Source organism: Phragmites australis, chromosome 18, assembly GCF_958298935.1.
Source record: "Phragmites australis chromosome 18, lpPhrAust1.1, whole genome shotgun sequence".
Taxonomy (NCBI): Eukaryota; Viridiplantae; Streptophyta; class Magnoliopsida; order Poales; family Poaceae; genus Phragmites; species Phragmites australis.
Genome location: NC_084938.1, coordinates 24,713,943 through 24,728,065, shown reverse-complemented (window position 1 = coordinate 24,728,065; position 14,123 = coordinate 24,713,943). Strand labels below are relative to the sequence as shown.

Genomic DNA, 14,123 nt, shown 5'->3' with positions numbered 1-14,123 from the left:
TAAATTTTGGTACAACACATCCCTTCATTCATCTCTTGGATGTACACCATTTGAGGCTCTCTATGGCCATGGCCCTCATCATTTTGGAATTATGGATTCCTTAGTTTGTGCTATGCCAGATTTGGCAAAATGGATCAAAGAGCGCCAATAGAAAATTGATTTGCTAAAACAACATCTAGAGCGAGCTCGACAGAGGATGAAAGAGCAGGATGATAAAAAGTGCTCGGAGAGATCTTTTGCAATCAGCGATTGGGTGTACCTGAAGCTGCAACCTTATCCAATCCTCAGTGGCTAACTGTGCTAACCATAAACTGTCTTTTCATTTTTATGGCCCCTTTCAGATGGAACACCGAGTAGGCAAGGTGGCCTACAAACTCAAGCTGTCGGAGTTTAGTCAAATACACAATGTCATCCATGTGTCCCAATTGAAGCAAGCACTGCATCCATCCACATCAGTGCAGAGCATGTTACCAGCACTGCATCAGGACGACACAACAACTCTTGAACCAGCTTTCATCCTCCATCGATGGCTTCATCAGAAGGGAGCAAAGGCAATAGAGAAGTCCTTGTCCAGCGGACCGCACAACCAGCTTCCATGGTGACTTGGGAAAGTCTCACTGAGCTCAAGCATCATTTTCCCTGAAGAACTAGCTTGGGTTCAAGCCGTGTCTGAAGAAAGGGGGAATGTCACAGCGCCTACTACTACTGCTACGACTACAGTAGCAACAAGTCAAGCACCGGAGAAAGAAGTCACTGAAGGCAGGACTAGGCTAGAGGCGAAGCAAGCCGAGCCACGGGTGCAAAAGCCCAACGTCAAGTACCCGGCGTCGCTATGGACCAAATGAGTATCCGTAGGCCCCAAGTTTTGGCTTGTACTATTTAGATCTGAGAGGAGGGTGAGATAAACATGACATATGCACTCTAGACCTGAACCTCATCTCTCCCTTCCAGTTTTGCTCCACCCTCAATTCTATTCTTGCTCCCTACCTAGGAATCTATGTTTCTCCTCCCCTAAAATCTGTCTATTCCCATTACAAATTGGGCACGTGACAATGCATCTTTTTGCATCGATGCCAGTTGATTATAAAAATCACATGGCTATTTGGAACGAGAGTTGGGAGAGTAGGACCGAGAACGGCAACTAGAGGGGGGTGAATAGGTGCCTTACAAATTTCTTACGAAATAGATGACCTACTCCTTGTTCACCCAACGCTCATAAAAACACACAACAAAAGCATAAACTTTAGAGAGACAAAGCGAGGAAGAAAGTTCCAAGGAAACATGACTCCACGGATGGAATATGAATCATAGGTTCTATTAAGACCATTCCATATATCTTTGAGCACAAAAGCTTGAACAAAGAACAAAGCAAAAAGACAATCACCGAAAGAAGCAACTCTCCAAGTTGATGGTCTAGAGACAAAGGGATTTAAGACCCTATAAAATACATGAGTATATGAACGTTTATGTCTCTAGCAATAAGAACAACAACTTCACAAGGTTGAAAATCGTAGCTCAAAGGCAAAAACGAAAATCAATACAAAAATCACAACCGAAAAAGGAAAACTTGCAAACTTGCAAGAGATTCAATAGAGAGAGACTAGAAGGAGGAGAATTCAAGCATATGCAAAAATATAAACTTCATTACTCAAAGAGGCCAACCCTATTTTAGACGGATTACAAGGATTTCTCTCTAAAATACTCTCACCTATTACATAAGCTAAGCACTCATCCTCCTCTACTCTAAAACCCTAGCACTAGGCTCTCAAATGGGTGGCACAAGGGGCTCAAGTTGCTGGTTCAAACTCTCTCATAGCCCTACCCCTCTATTTATAGGCCTATGAAACTTGACCCCTAAGTTTTCTAATTTGTTACCAAAATATCCATCTCTTGTAGTACACTCCTACCTACAACCGAGGGCATTTTGGTCTATTTCTTGCTCCGTCCATCGATCGGCCGTGACACCTTCACGAGTTAGCTTCGCCTTGACACAAGCTTCGTGATGGTGACACATATTCCTCCAGTCCTCCCATGGTATTGAGGTCCAACTGTGAAACCCTCTGTACGCTTCTCAAAGTATGATTCGCGACTTGCTTACATCTTAAGCAAGCGCTCTGATATCGACATGTGTACTCTGTTTTGTGATCCTGACTGCCGACATGTCTCTCCCGCTTCTGATCCCTCGGGCCGTCTTATCACTTGCACTGGCATTTCTTTCGCTTGACTTTGTAAACATGTCGTCTTCATCCTACATTTCATGCTTTACTTGACCTCCATGTGTACAGCTATGATCACCTTTGATTCCATCCGGCCTCCTTGATCATCCGACACCAAGCACCTGCTTAGCCCCGATTATCTGTCGTCGACCGCCAAGTTGTATCTGTCACCTGCACATCATGAGACAAGCAAACATATTTCTCAACTCCAACTCCAGTTAGTCCATAATCAAAAGGCTCAAACCAAGCTCAAGCAATCCAAAACTCGACAAACCAAATCAACAACCTTGTAAGTCACTCATCACATATAAACCAAGGTACATTTCAACTTGGTTTCTCAATCAACCCCTCGATGAGTGCATTAACAACACCTCAAAGCATAAAGATTTTGGTTTGAAGAAGACATGCTCATCCAAGTGACCAAAAACTAAAGAAAGAGTAAAAACATGTCACTTGGCATAAGAAAGGTTGCATAAGGCCTAAGACAAGCAAAGACAATCTAAAAACCTCAAAAGAGCAATAACAACTCAGAAACACAAAACCAAATGCTTCCCCTTGATGAATACACATTTTTCATTTATGCAAGATATTTCTTTGATTTTGTGCAAAATTTTCCTGTATCTCCCTTTCCATTCATTTCTCCCCCTTTGGCAATGCAAATATCAATGACAAAACATTATGCAATGCATGAACATGTAATCCTAATGAGCTTTCACAAGTATACCACAAAGCATTTGCAAAAGCTAGAAATATCAAAGGGCTTTGCCAACGCTCACATATGAAACCAAGACTTAGTTAGATCAAGTGATTTAAATCAAAATTGAGCAATTAGGCACATTTCTTTCGTTTTTATCTTTAAGTTGACTCTTATCCAAGTAAAGTGTCGTGCGACTGGATATGGCAAACACCTTGAGGCTTCAACGCAACCTTATTGGATCATATTTTAGCACAAGATACTTGATTTCACAAGATTATTTACATTTTCACAAAGAATAAAGTTTTCACATGATCAAGTCAAGTAGTGTCTTTGTGACACAAAGAACACATGTTACCTAAAGGTTCTCTCATGAGCTAAACATTTGACAAAGACAGAAAACACAATGCATTGTTCCCCAATCCACTGACATGAACCAAGAAGCATAGAGCAAGATATTCATTAAACTAGCCTTAACGCAAGCATTAACTAAGACAAGGTAATTAAGGACATGGTGATCAATAATGTAGCATTTTATAGTCTATATGATTCATAAAATTACCAAATTTCATATTAAGAAAAGCAAGCTTACTTGAAATGTTTCATATCAAAACATCAAGAGGAGCCTAAGATTAAAAGCTTGCTTCGCACAACTACTCAACGTAGTCCAAATTCAAGTCTAGCAATAAAAAATATTAAATACATACAAGTCAAAGCTCAACTACTATGATTATCTTATATGATGTGATGCAATACAAATGCAACAAAAGTAAGATAGAGTATATATAAAGGCAGCTCCCTCTCACACAATGCTATAGGAATGACACACACCAAGCTCTCCCCTCAAATAGGCAAATCTAGTAGCATCTAGAGGTTTCGTGAAGATGTCGGCTAACTAGTGTTAGGTATCAATGTATTTTAAGTCTATGTCCCCTTTTCTCATTACTGTCTCTCAGAAAGTAGAATCTCACATCTATGTGTTTGGTTCTAGAGTGATGGACTGAATTATTGGCTTGGCTTATGGCACTGGTGTTGTCACACGAAAGTGGCACACTCTTGAAATCTACCCAAAATCCCTCAAGGTACCAACCATCTATAAAATTTGTAAGCAACGCTATACTGCTTGCGAGAATACCAACACACAACAGAAGTACCCAAAAAATGATAAGTACCTGAGTTACTCTTCCTGTCAATTCTACAACCAGCAAAATCTGTATAAAAAAAACCTCAAAGAGAAAGCGAAGAGGCAGCAGAAAACCAAAGTCCATACTCGAGAGTGTGCTTAAGGTACCTCAGAATGTGTTTCATTGCTTGGCGGTGAGACGTCCTTGGTGAAGCTTGTAAGCGCGTGCAGAGGCAGGTAGTGAAGTGGATGTCCGGTCTTATCACTATCAGGTACAGGAGGGAGCCAATCATGCTCTTGAACTCCCGGTGGTCCACCGCTTCACCATCTTCATCCGGATCAAGCACAGTCAAGATAGCCATCGGTGTTGCTAAGGGCTTCGCGTCGCTCATGTCAAACTTCTTCAGCAACTCTTTGGTGTATTTCGTTTGATGGACGAATGTACCCTACTTGCATTGCTTGATTTGAAGTCCAAGGAAGAAGTTGAGCTCGCCCATCATCGACATCTCAAACTCCCTGCTCATAGTTTCTTCTTTGCAGGTGCCCCCATATTAGGGTGTGGAGCTCTCGTGGGTGTGTGTTTCTTCTTTGCAGGTTAAGGTGTAGGCTTGTTCTTTTCTGGCATGGATTGTGCAGCATTGATCTTGGCTTTCTCTGACTCTAGGGTAGTGGGTGGGGTGAATACAGTTTTGCCAGAACTGGTGTAAACAACTCTCTCAAAGTTCAAACCCAAAGCTAACCAAGCTTTATCAACAGACATCTTGGTCTTAGCTAAGATCAAATTCATTTTACCCTTGCCTTCTTAGCACTTCTTTACAAGAGAAAGAATGTTCTCATTCTCAGCCATGAGCTTTTCAACTTGCCCTCTAACCCAGCTGAGCTTATCCTGAAGGATCATGCAGGTGGGACACTTAGGATGCACATCCGTAGAACTCTCAACACTCTCTAATCTAGATTCTAGCTCCTTTATGCATTTGTTTTTCACTTCAGCATCCTTTGAAATCAAAGGAAGGTCTAGACTCCTCCTCAAGTAGCTTCTTCTTGGCAATCTCAAGCCAACTGGCAACTTGAGCATGCACAGTTTGAAGCTCGGCAAACACACTCATGACAACCAAGCAACTCTCACAATACTCATCCTCAACTTTTGCCCTAGACCTAAGCCACTCAAGCTCAGAAAAAACAGATTCATACTTAGACCTAAGCTCCTTCAACTCATGCACAACTTTCTTAAGTACCATATCCTGGCTAACAAGAGCATCATTCTAAGGTATCGACTTGAATAGAAAGTTGGTCATAGAAAGGTAATACCTTGGAGGGATCAAGCTCGAGGTCATTGTCGTTGTTGCCGTCCGCCATGAAGCAGAGGCCAACAAAGTCCTTAGCCTTCTTCTTTCTCTTCACTTGCGGTTCCTCCTCCTTCGAGCTCTTCTCCTCGCTTGAAGAGATGTCGATGTCGCTGAGAAGCGCCAGGGACACCCTAGAAGTCATCTTGGCCGCCTTTTTGGCCATCTTGTCGTGGTTCTTTTTGAAGAAAGGCTTCTTGTTCTTCTTCTTGTGTTTGTTGTAGTCGTGGTTGCTGTTCTCTTTCTTCTTGAGCTTGGGGCACACTGCCTTGAAGTGAGTGGTTTTACTACACTCAAAACAAGCACGAGAATCCCTTCACCTCCAGTCTCTTATGTTGTTGTAGAAGCGAGTGAACTTCTTCACAATGAGTGCAAGGTCCTTATCATCCAGTGTGTCCACCTGCTCCTCTGTAATAGAAACCAAAGAAGATAAAGCAAATCCACTCTGTGAAGTATTAGCACAAGAAAAATTAGCTCCAGTCTGATTGCCACCACTAGGTCTGGAAACCAACGCCATGTTCTAAGATAAGGGGTTCCGAGACCGATCCGAGCCGTCTTGGCTATCTCGAAGGACTTGGGCTTGATGAAGAGTTCATCACAAGTTAACGTGTCGCAACTTGGTAACTCTTCAATGTTCGAGATCTTGACTTCCCATATTGTTCGAGGGTGAACTCCTAAAGCAGGGATCCGGAGGGACCCCCTTTGAGGTTCGGCCGGGGGGATGATTCTGAATCTGTTTTGCGGGTGAAATAAATGGGCGTAAATGCGATGGCAGGTGGAAGGGAATGATCGGATGCAGAATGCAGTAAATGCTCTGGAGGTTTTTAGACAGGTTCGGACCGCACTGAGCATAATACCCTACTCCTGTGTAGATGCTATAAATGTACTGAGAATGTCTCTCAGGGATGTTGCTGGTTACAAGAATGTTTGTCTATCCTAGAACTTCGGGCTCCTTGTTCTTCGGTGATCTCAGCTTCTGTGCTTGTACTGGGGTGTTCTTCTGTCTTCGATCTTCGTTCGGACTTCAGATGTGTCTCGATTCGGCCTCTTTTCCGTGTCCACCAGCTCCTCTTAAATACTCACCGGCGGTAGCATGCCCCTAAACGGAGGGCACGAGTTCCAAGGTGCCATAAATGGAAAAGCAACCATCGTGGGCTGCTGAGCGAAGTGACCGTGCCCCCCGGTATTGTACGATTGACACAGCAGGGCGGCAGGCAGGGCGCCTTGGGCCTCGCGATGCTATCCCGAGGCGCGCCGGATGACGCGGGATGGGACCCGTGCATTAAATGTCCCCACGCCCTCCTGCCAGAATGTGGTAGGGACTGACACCGAACGTGGCTGGAGCAGTTGGAAGTGACAGGCCACGCGCCCTCTTAAATGCGGCATCGGGCCTTTCACTGGCTGACACCTCACCGTTGGACCTCTGTGGGGGCCACCGGCGAAGGACTTCTTAGGCCGTTAGGGAACCAAGTGCTCGAGGGTCACTGTTCACATCCCCGAGCACTCTCTCCCGGATATGCCCTTTCTTGGTCCTCGGGAAACCGAGTGCTCGGGGGCCACTATTCGCGGCCCCGAGCACTCTCTCCCGGACTGACTGTTCAGGTCCTCGGGGAACCGAGTGCTTGGGGACCGCTGTTCACGGCCCCGAGCACTCTCTCCCGGAACTAACTCCATTGGGTCCTCGGGGTACTCGGGCGCTCGGGGGCCGCTGTTCGCAGCCCCGAGCACCCCCTTCCCGGTACTCGGTTTTTCTGGTCGTCGGGGGACTTGAGTGCTCGGGGCGTCACTGTTCATGGCCCCGAGCACTTTCTTCCCGGCACTCAGTCTTCTCGGATCATCGGGAACTCGGGGACCACTATTCATGGCCCCGAGCACCCCCTCCCGGGACTTAGTCTTCTTGTACCTCGCAGAGATGATCCCCGCGGGAGGGCGCCACGTGGCAAATTGCTGATCTGGCCTCGGGACTCGAGGACCCCTAGTTCCTGATTCACCGACACATATGGTACATTTAAGAGTATAAAGAAGCTTGATCGCTCTCTCATTATCAGAATAGGGCAAACCACAAGTGGATCTAAGGTTGCTAACAATTATATCAAAACGAGCAAACATAGCATCCAAAGACTCTCCAAGTTTTTGTACAAACATCTGATATTCCTAGTTGTACGTGCTCTGGCGTCTGGCCTTGATCTAGTTAGTGTCCTCATGAAAGACACTAAGAGTCGACAAGATCTCGCGAGTAGTACGGAGGCGCTGAACTCTGTCGAATTCATTATGACTCAGGCTAGTGAACAATATATCGCGAGCCTTGTTGTTGGCCTCATATTGTTCAATCTAGGCCAGAGAAGAATGATCAACAAGAATCATATAGTTAGAGTCCACAATCTCCTATATTGCACTTCCTTGCCTTAGGCGAGAAGCCTCCATACGCACCTTCCAGTACGAAAATCTCGATCATCAAAGAACGAAATTTTCCAACTTGTAGGACCGGTTAAGGTCAATAAGTGATCAAACCAGCCCTAATACTAATTGTAGGACCGAAAACAACGACTAGAGGAGGTGAATAAGCGCCTTACAGATTTCTTGCGAAATAGATGGTCTACTCCTTGTTCACCCAATGCTCTAAAAAACGCACAAACTCAAGCATAAACTTTAGAGAGAAAGTGAGAAAGAAAGTTCCAGGGCAACATGACTCCACAGATGAAATATGAATCATATGCTCTATTCAATATCATTACATGTGTCTTTGGGCACAAAAGCTTGAAACTTGAATGAAGAACAAAACAAAAAGACAGTCACCGAAAGAAGCAACTCTCCAAGTTGATAGTCTAAAAATAAGAAGATTTAAGATCCTCTCAAATATATGAGTATATGAACGTTTATGTTTCTAGCAATAAGAAAAATAACTTTCTATGGTTGAAAAATCGCAGCTCAAAGGCAAAACTGAAAATCAACAAGAAAATCACAACCAAAAAAGGAAAACTTGCAAACTTACAAGGGAACAAAAAAAGAGACTAGAATGAGGGGAATTCAAGCATATGTAAAAACGTAAACTCATTACTCAAAGAGATCAGTTCTATTTTAAGCGGATTACAAAAATTTCTCTCTAAAAAACTCTCAATTATTACATAAGCTAAGCACTCATCCTCATCTACTCTAAAATACTAGCACTGGGCTTTCAGATGGATGGCATAAGAGGCTCAAGTGGCTGGTTTAAATTCTCTCATAACCCTACCTCTCTATTTATAGGCCTAAAAACTTGACCCATAAGTTTTCTAGTTTGTTACCAAGATACTCATATCTTGTAATATACTTCTACCTACCACCAAGGGTATTTTGGTCTATTTCTTGCTTTGTTCATCGAACGGCCGCAGCGCCTTCACGACTTAGCTTCGTCACGATGCAAGCTTCGTAATTATGCCACATACTCCTCCAGTCCTCCCACGGTTTTGAGACCCAACCGTGAAACCCTCTGCACGTTTCTCAAAACATAACTCGTCACTTGCTTACTCCTTAAGCCAACGCTCTGATGTCAACACGTGTACTCCGTCTTGTGATCCTGACCACTGACAAGTCTCTCCCGCTCCCGATCCATCGGGCTGTCTTGTCACATGTACCGACATCTCTTTCGTTTGACTTCGTAAACATATCGTCTTCACCTCCATTTCATGCCCCGATCACCCGCTGTCGATCGCCAATTTGTATCTGTCACATATACACCATGAGACAAGCAAACACATTTCTAACTCTAACTCCGGTTAGTCAATAATCAAAATGCTCAAACCAAATTTAAACAATCTAAAATTCGACATACCAAATCAACAATTATGTTAGTCACTCATATATATAAATTAAGACATATTTTAATTTGTTTTCTTAGCGAGTGAAGCTTAAAAAAATATATACTGTCATATTATAGTGAAGCTTGACGTAATGTTTTCTTACGGTGTTAGATTTTGGTGCTACCTATAAATGTGAGACCTGTGTGAAAATAAAGTATTGTTTCGTTTTCCCGTAACTATCCTTGACCTCACCGATTTCTCCCATACGTCCTCTTAGCTGACAAATAATTGATTTTTTTAATTAATTAGAATCAGCACGCCTAGTTACGCCGCTCCAGCTTTTTTTGGTGTGGACATTACTGACTGCAGTGTGTGCACTGGTTCCTAAACTCTCTTCGCTTAAAGCTTCACTTCGAACACACGCTACGGAAGACCTTAGGTCCTCGGGCCTCAGGCCACCCACAGGGTGAGTTTTCACCGATGCTTGAAACCCTTGCCCTTTGGGCATCGACGCTCCCCAACGTGGCATATATGTCAGAAAAACAATTCCCTGTATCCATATATCTTTTAGGAACTGTTTGTTAGAGTACTAATTTAAATTTTTTTAAAGTGATTTTTTGAAAAAGTGATTTTATAACTGAAAGTAATTCTCTAGAATAAATTATATGGAGGAAGTGATTCTGTGCGGAAAGTGAATCAGAGGAAGCTGTTTTTTTCAATTTCACAGCTTCTAATTTCTTTCAGAGAATCACTCCCACAGATTTCATTCAAAAAATTAAAAACTAAAAACTGCTATTTAACATAGATTCTCTTATTTTAAAAAAAACTGCTCTAAGAGCTTAGCATCGGTTCTGACGTGAGATTCGTAGCATGGATTTCCATGCCATACGCTGTGCTTGCTCTCAGGTCGGCGGTGAAGAGGGTAAATGGCCCAGCTTATTTTAGGCCTGCAATAATAAGGCCTCGTGGGCCGGAGATAGACACAAAGCCTGCAAAATGGGCTTCATAAGATCTGAAAGCATCAAATCCGCCGTAATTAGTCGAAAAGCCCCCTGCCATACTACGAAAATACAATGCCCACCCAAAATCTGACCGTTGCTTGCATCTGCAGAGCGCTCGATCACTCGACCGTTGGACGCAGCGCAATCCCTATTGCCTTAAGCCGCGCGCCGAGAACCCAACCCACGCGGATCATCACACTTCCACTCCCCTCCTTCCGTCTCTGCTTCCCTTTCCCGACTCCAATCTCACAATCAACTCAGATCTTTCCCAAAAAGATCGTCTCTTTCCCGGTTTCCTCCACCAAAGATCCGTTCTTGGACAAGAAACCAAGAAAGCAGTCCGAGAAGAAGAGGCCTTGTGATGGCGGAGCGGGGCAAGAACGACGCACACATCGTGGAGATCCCGGTCTCCGTCGACGGGGGCGAAGCCGTCGGAGGAGATGCGGTGGCGACGCCGTTTCTTGACAAGGCGGAGGCAGGTGGGGGTCACCCGCTGGGGGAGATCGCGGCGAGCGCGGGGCACCTGCTCCTGCTGAAGCTGTGGCAGCGGGAGGAGTCCCGCCTGGGGCGCCGCGCGTGCGCGCTGGAGGCGCGCATGGACGCGGCCCGCCGGGACGCCTTCTTCCTCTGCGCGGCCTTCCTTGCCTTCCACGGCCTCTCCCTGGCGCTCCTCTTCGCGGCGTCCGTGGCCACCGCCGCCGGCTCGGAGGCGCCCACGAGCGCCACCTGCAGGAGGTGGTGGGCGCCGTCGTCGCTGTCGCTGGCTGCCTCCCTCGCGCTCGCCGCGGCCGTCCAGCTCCGGGTGTGTGCCTACTGGCGGGCCTCGGCGCGCCTGCGCCGGGACCGCGGCGAAGCGCGGGCTCTCGCGCGCGTTGTGCAGGAGCTCCGCATGAAGGGCGCCGCGTTCGACCTGTCCAAGGAGCCGCAGTACGGGGTGACGAGGGCCAAGTGCGCCAGTGTCGAGGGAGCAGGGGCGTGGCGGCCGCTCCAGTGGTGCCACCAGAACATCGTCACCGCCTGCCTGCTCGCCGTCGCTGCCGCCGCATTGCCCTCCGGCAAGTTCATCCTCTGCGCCTAGGATGGAGGCTATGTTTTGCGTGAGTTCAGAATCTACTCGATTTCTTGTGGTTTGTATCTTCCTTTAAACTTCCTTTGGATCAAGTTTTCATCAAATCTTAAAGGGAAACTCATGATAATTTCCTTTCCACTGCAAACAAGGATGCAAAAGAAAAACACAATTAGAGAGAAATAAATTTTTACTTGTCATGATGGAATTGAACGTTCCATGATCGAAATATTGTTCACGACGTAGTTCTGCTTGCTTTGCAGGGTCGCCGGTTTCTTGAGCTGATTCTGAGAAAGCGGAAGAAGGTGGAATGCTAGTGTTCGTCGCTGCATAGGACAGATCACGGCTTGTGCTCCAATGCTAGGATAAACTGAGTGAGATGCAACAGGATTAACATCGTTGATTTTCCCCTGCCCTGAAATGTTTTAAGGGCGCATTCTTTGTATTCTTGACGGTAGCTGCAGCTTCCATTGATATTCTGACATAATGCTCGAGGTCCTTGTTGGGCTTTAGCATGAAAAGTTATATGTATTTTCAGAAGGAAAAGTTTTGTTTAGTTCTTCAACTACCATTAGTGAACTTCCTTGCAAAATTGCTCTGTTATTCAGATTTCACCAAAATTCAGGTTTCGATGAGCCCTGAGCACCCAGTGCCTCCTCCCACGTGATTACAGTTTTCTTTTAGAAGCAGAAATTGATGACATCCAGATATTTTTGTCATGCTCCATTAGTAGTACATCAAAATCTGCTGCAAGCTATTACTCCATCATACACATCAAAATTATGGAGCAGCAACATCCGCTTACCTGAATTAAAGGCAAACACGAGTTTACCTGTAACAAGAATTTTGGAATTACAATTTCAGTGCTCTGGTAATCGTTCAAACAGATTCAATGTACAGTCAAATTAGATTTCCATATCTGAAAGTGCGAGAGATACCATGTCAAATCATGATTACTCCATAAAGCTCCAATGCGTGTGTTTGCAGCAAATATACTTCGCTTAAGATGCCCAGAAATTATAAAGCCAAGTTAAGCAAAAAAATGATCTACCCATTTCAACACACACCAAGTCCAGTATTGCAGTTCACTGGATGTCGAGCCAAAGGAAACCTTGGATATGCAGCGCTTGGAATATCCTACATGAAAATGTTTTACAAAGTGGCTAGACAAGGAGGAATTATCCAAATAATTATCAGGGAGCAATAATCGTTTGCTCAGATCAGAAATAACCCATTTCACCCCAGATGCTGAAGAATCAGAAAGGTAAAAACTTGAAGAGAATAAACATGAACACTAAGCAACACCTATAAATCAACAGGAAATGCCAGGAAACTTCAATAACATCAGCTATCACAAATGGAGGGGTCATTTGTCCATACGCAGGAACAATACATCCATATTCTGGATACTTGGCAAACAACACTTGCTTGAAACAATTTCAAGGACAAACAGGATAGCAAACAAACAACCAAATGACTGAACAACACATAGAAAATGGAAAGTACAAACATAGCTCAAACAAGCACAGTGAAAATGGAAACTACAAACGAAGCTGGACAAGATCGCGCATAACAATAATCAGAGGAGTACCACATAATTAATAATTGTGGCAGGAGTATCTGTTACGCAGAATCATCACCATCATACGGCTTCCCTCTCTCAATTACAACCACCTCTTTCATATCTGAAATCGAGTATAATAAAGAGGAGGCACATCAGATGATCATCACGCCAAGTTATTCGGCGGCAACAACATAACAAGGGGAACAACAGCACACTCTCAATAATTTACTAAAAGTCGAAAGGCTCGAAGCTAGTAAGAGAGATGGAAATGGGTTACTGCGGCTGGACGTAGTAGTACGCCATGGGATCGGTGGCGGGCATGCCGGCGGCAGGGTGGGGGATCCCCGCACCGACGCCGATGGCGGCCTCGGCGTCCTTGGCCTCGTCGCGGGGCACGATGTCGACGAGGAAGTCGAAGACCTCGGTGCGCGCGACGGCAGCGGCGATGTCGGACTTCTGGAGCGTGCGGCGCTTGTTCTCCTCAGCGTGCGCCCAGCCGCGGTGGGTGAGCTCGAGGATGAACATCTCGCAGGCCCGGGCGAAGACGACGGGCGCCTCGGCGGCGATCATGCGGACGTCCTCGTCGGCCTTCATGATCTTCTTGATGCGGGCGAGGGGCAGGTTGTGGTTCTTGAAGTCGGTGGTTGCTTCAATCTCGCGGTACTGCTCCGCCCAGAACATCTGCAGCTGCTGCTGCGTCGCGGCGCCCTGCTGCTGGTGCGCGGCGGCTGGGGGAGGGGGCGGCGGAGAGGGGTAGAGCGCGGCCGCCGGATAGGCGACGGCGCCGGGGCCGGGGTACGCGGCAGCCGGAGGGTACGCGACGGGCGCTCCCAGGACTGGGGGAGGCGGAGGGGTGGTGGATTTGGGCTCCATTGCTAGGGTTTCGGAGGTGGGGGACTGACCGATTGAGGTGTGGGGGGGGGGGGGGGGGAGGTGGTTTCTTCGGTGGCGTCGCCGATGCGGGGGAACGGGAAGAAAGGAGCCACCTTTGCGAGAATCTTTTTTCAATCATAGTATTTTTTTGAAAAATTGTAAGAATATATACTTAGCCACACGCTACGTGGCAGTGTGACAAGACGCATATCGGCGCCGACAGTTCTTATGCCCGTAGATAATTCTTATAAAAATTTTATTGATCTTGTATGGAGATCTTTATATGAAAATTAGTTTTAGATAAGATATATAACTTTATAGTTAAATATTTTTATATTTGAATCCGTTCAGATGTTTAAAAAGTGGTTATAAATTTTAGATCTGAAAAACTATATCTATAACTTCTGACTACCTTATTTTACATCTAAACCGATTCAAATATAAAAAAATTTAACTATAAAGTT

General features: G+C 45.5%; 2 protein-coding genes across 6 annotated transcripts; one reads left to right on the top strand and one right to left on the bottom strand.

The window, feature by feature from the left end:
- The first annotated feature begins 10,048 nt into the window (after window positions 1-10,048).
- LOC133899712 (uncharacterized) lies at window positions 10,049-11,787 on the top strand. 2 transcript variants are annotated; one of them, XM_062340754.1, is made up of 2 exons: window positions 10,049-11,253; window positions 11,486-11,787. In XM_062340754.1, exon 1 carries the CDS (start codon window positions 10,518-10,520, stop codon window positions 11,232-11,234), a length of 717 nt encoding a protein of 238 aa, XP_062196738.1. In that variant the 5' UTR covers window positions 10,049-10,517; the 3' UTR covers window positions 11,235-11,253; window positions 11,486-11,787. The 2 variants fall into 2 exon arrangements, with proteins under 2 accessions (XP_062196738.1, XP_062196740.1); XM_062340756.1 differs by having other exon boundaries at window positions 10,049-11,283.
- A 57-nt stretch (window positions 11,788-11,844) lies between these two features.
- LOC133899713 (nuclear transcription factor Y subunit C-6-like) lies at window positions 11,845-13,782 on the bottom strand. 4 transcript variants are annotated; one of them, XR_009906390.1, is made up of 4 exons: window positions 13,064-13,782; window positions 12,814-12,907; window positions 12,161-12,359; window positions 11,845-12,054 (listed from the first exon to the last, which is right to left on the bottom strand). XR_009906390.1 is itself a non-coding variant. In XM_062340757.1 (1 exon), the coding sequence occupies exon 1, from the start codon at window positions 13,657-13,659 to the stop codon at window positions 13,060-13,062; it is 600 nt and encodes a 199-aa protein (XP_062196741.1). In that variant the 5' UTR covers window positions 13,660-13,782; the 3' UTR covers window positions 12,799-13,059. The 4 variants fall into 4 exon arrangements, 1 of the variants encoding a protein (XP_062196741.1); XR_009906392.1 differs by having other exon boundaries at window positions 12,814-13,782; XR_009906391.1 differs by lacking the exon at window positions 12,161-12,359.
- Between the last annotated feature and the right edge of the window lie 341 nt (window positions 13,783-14,123).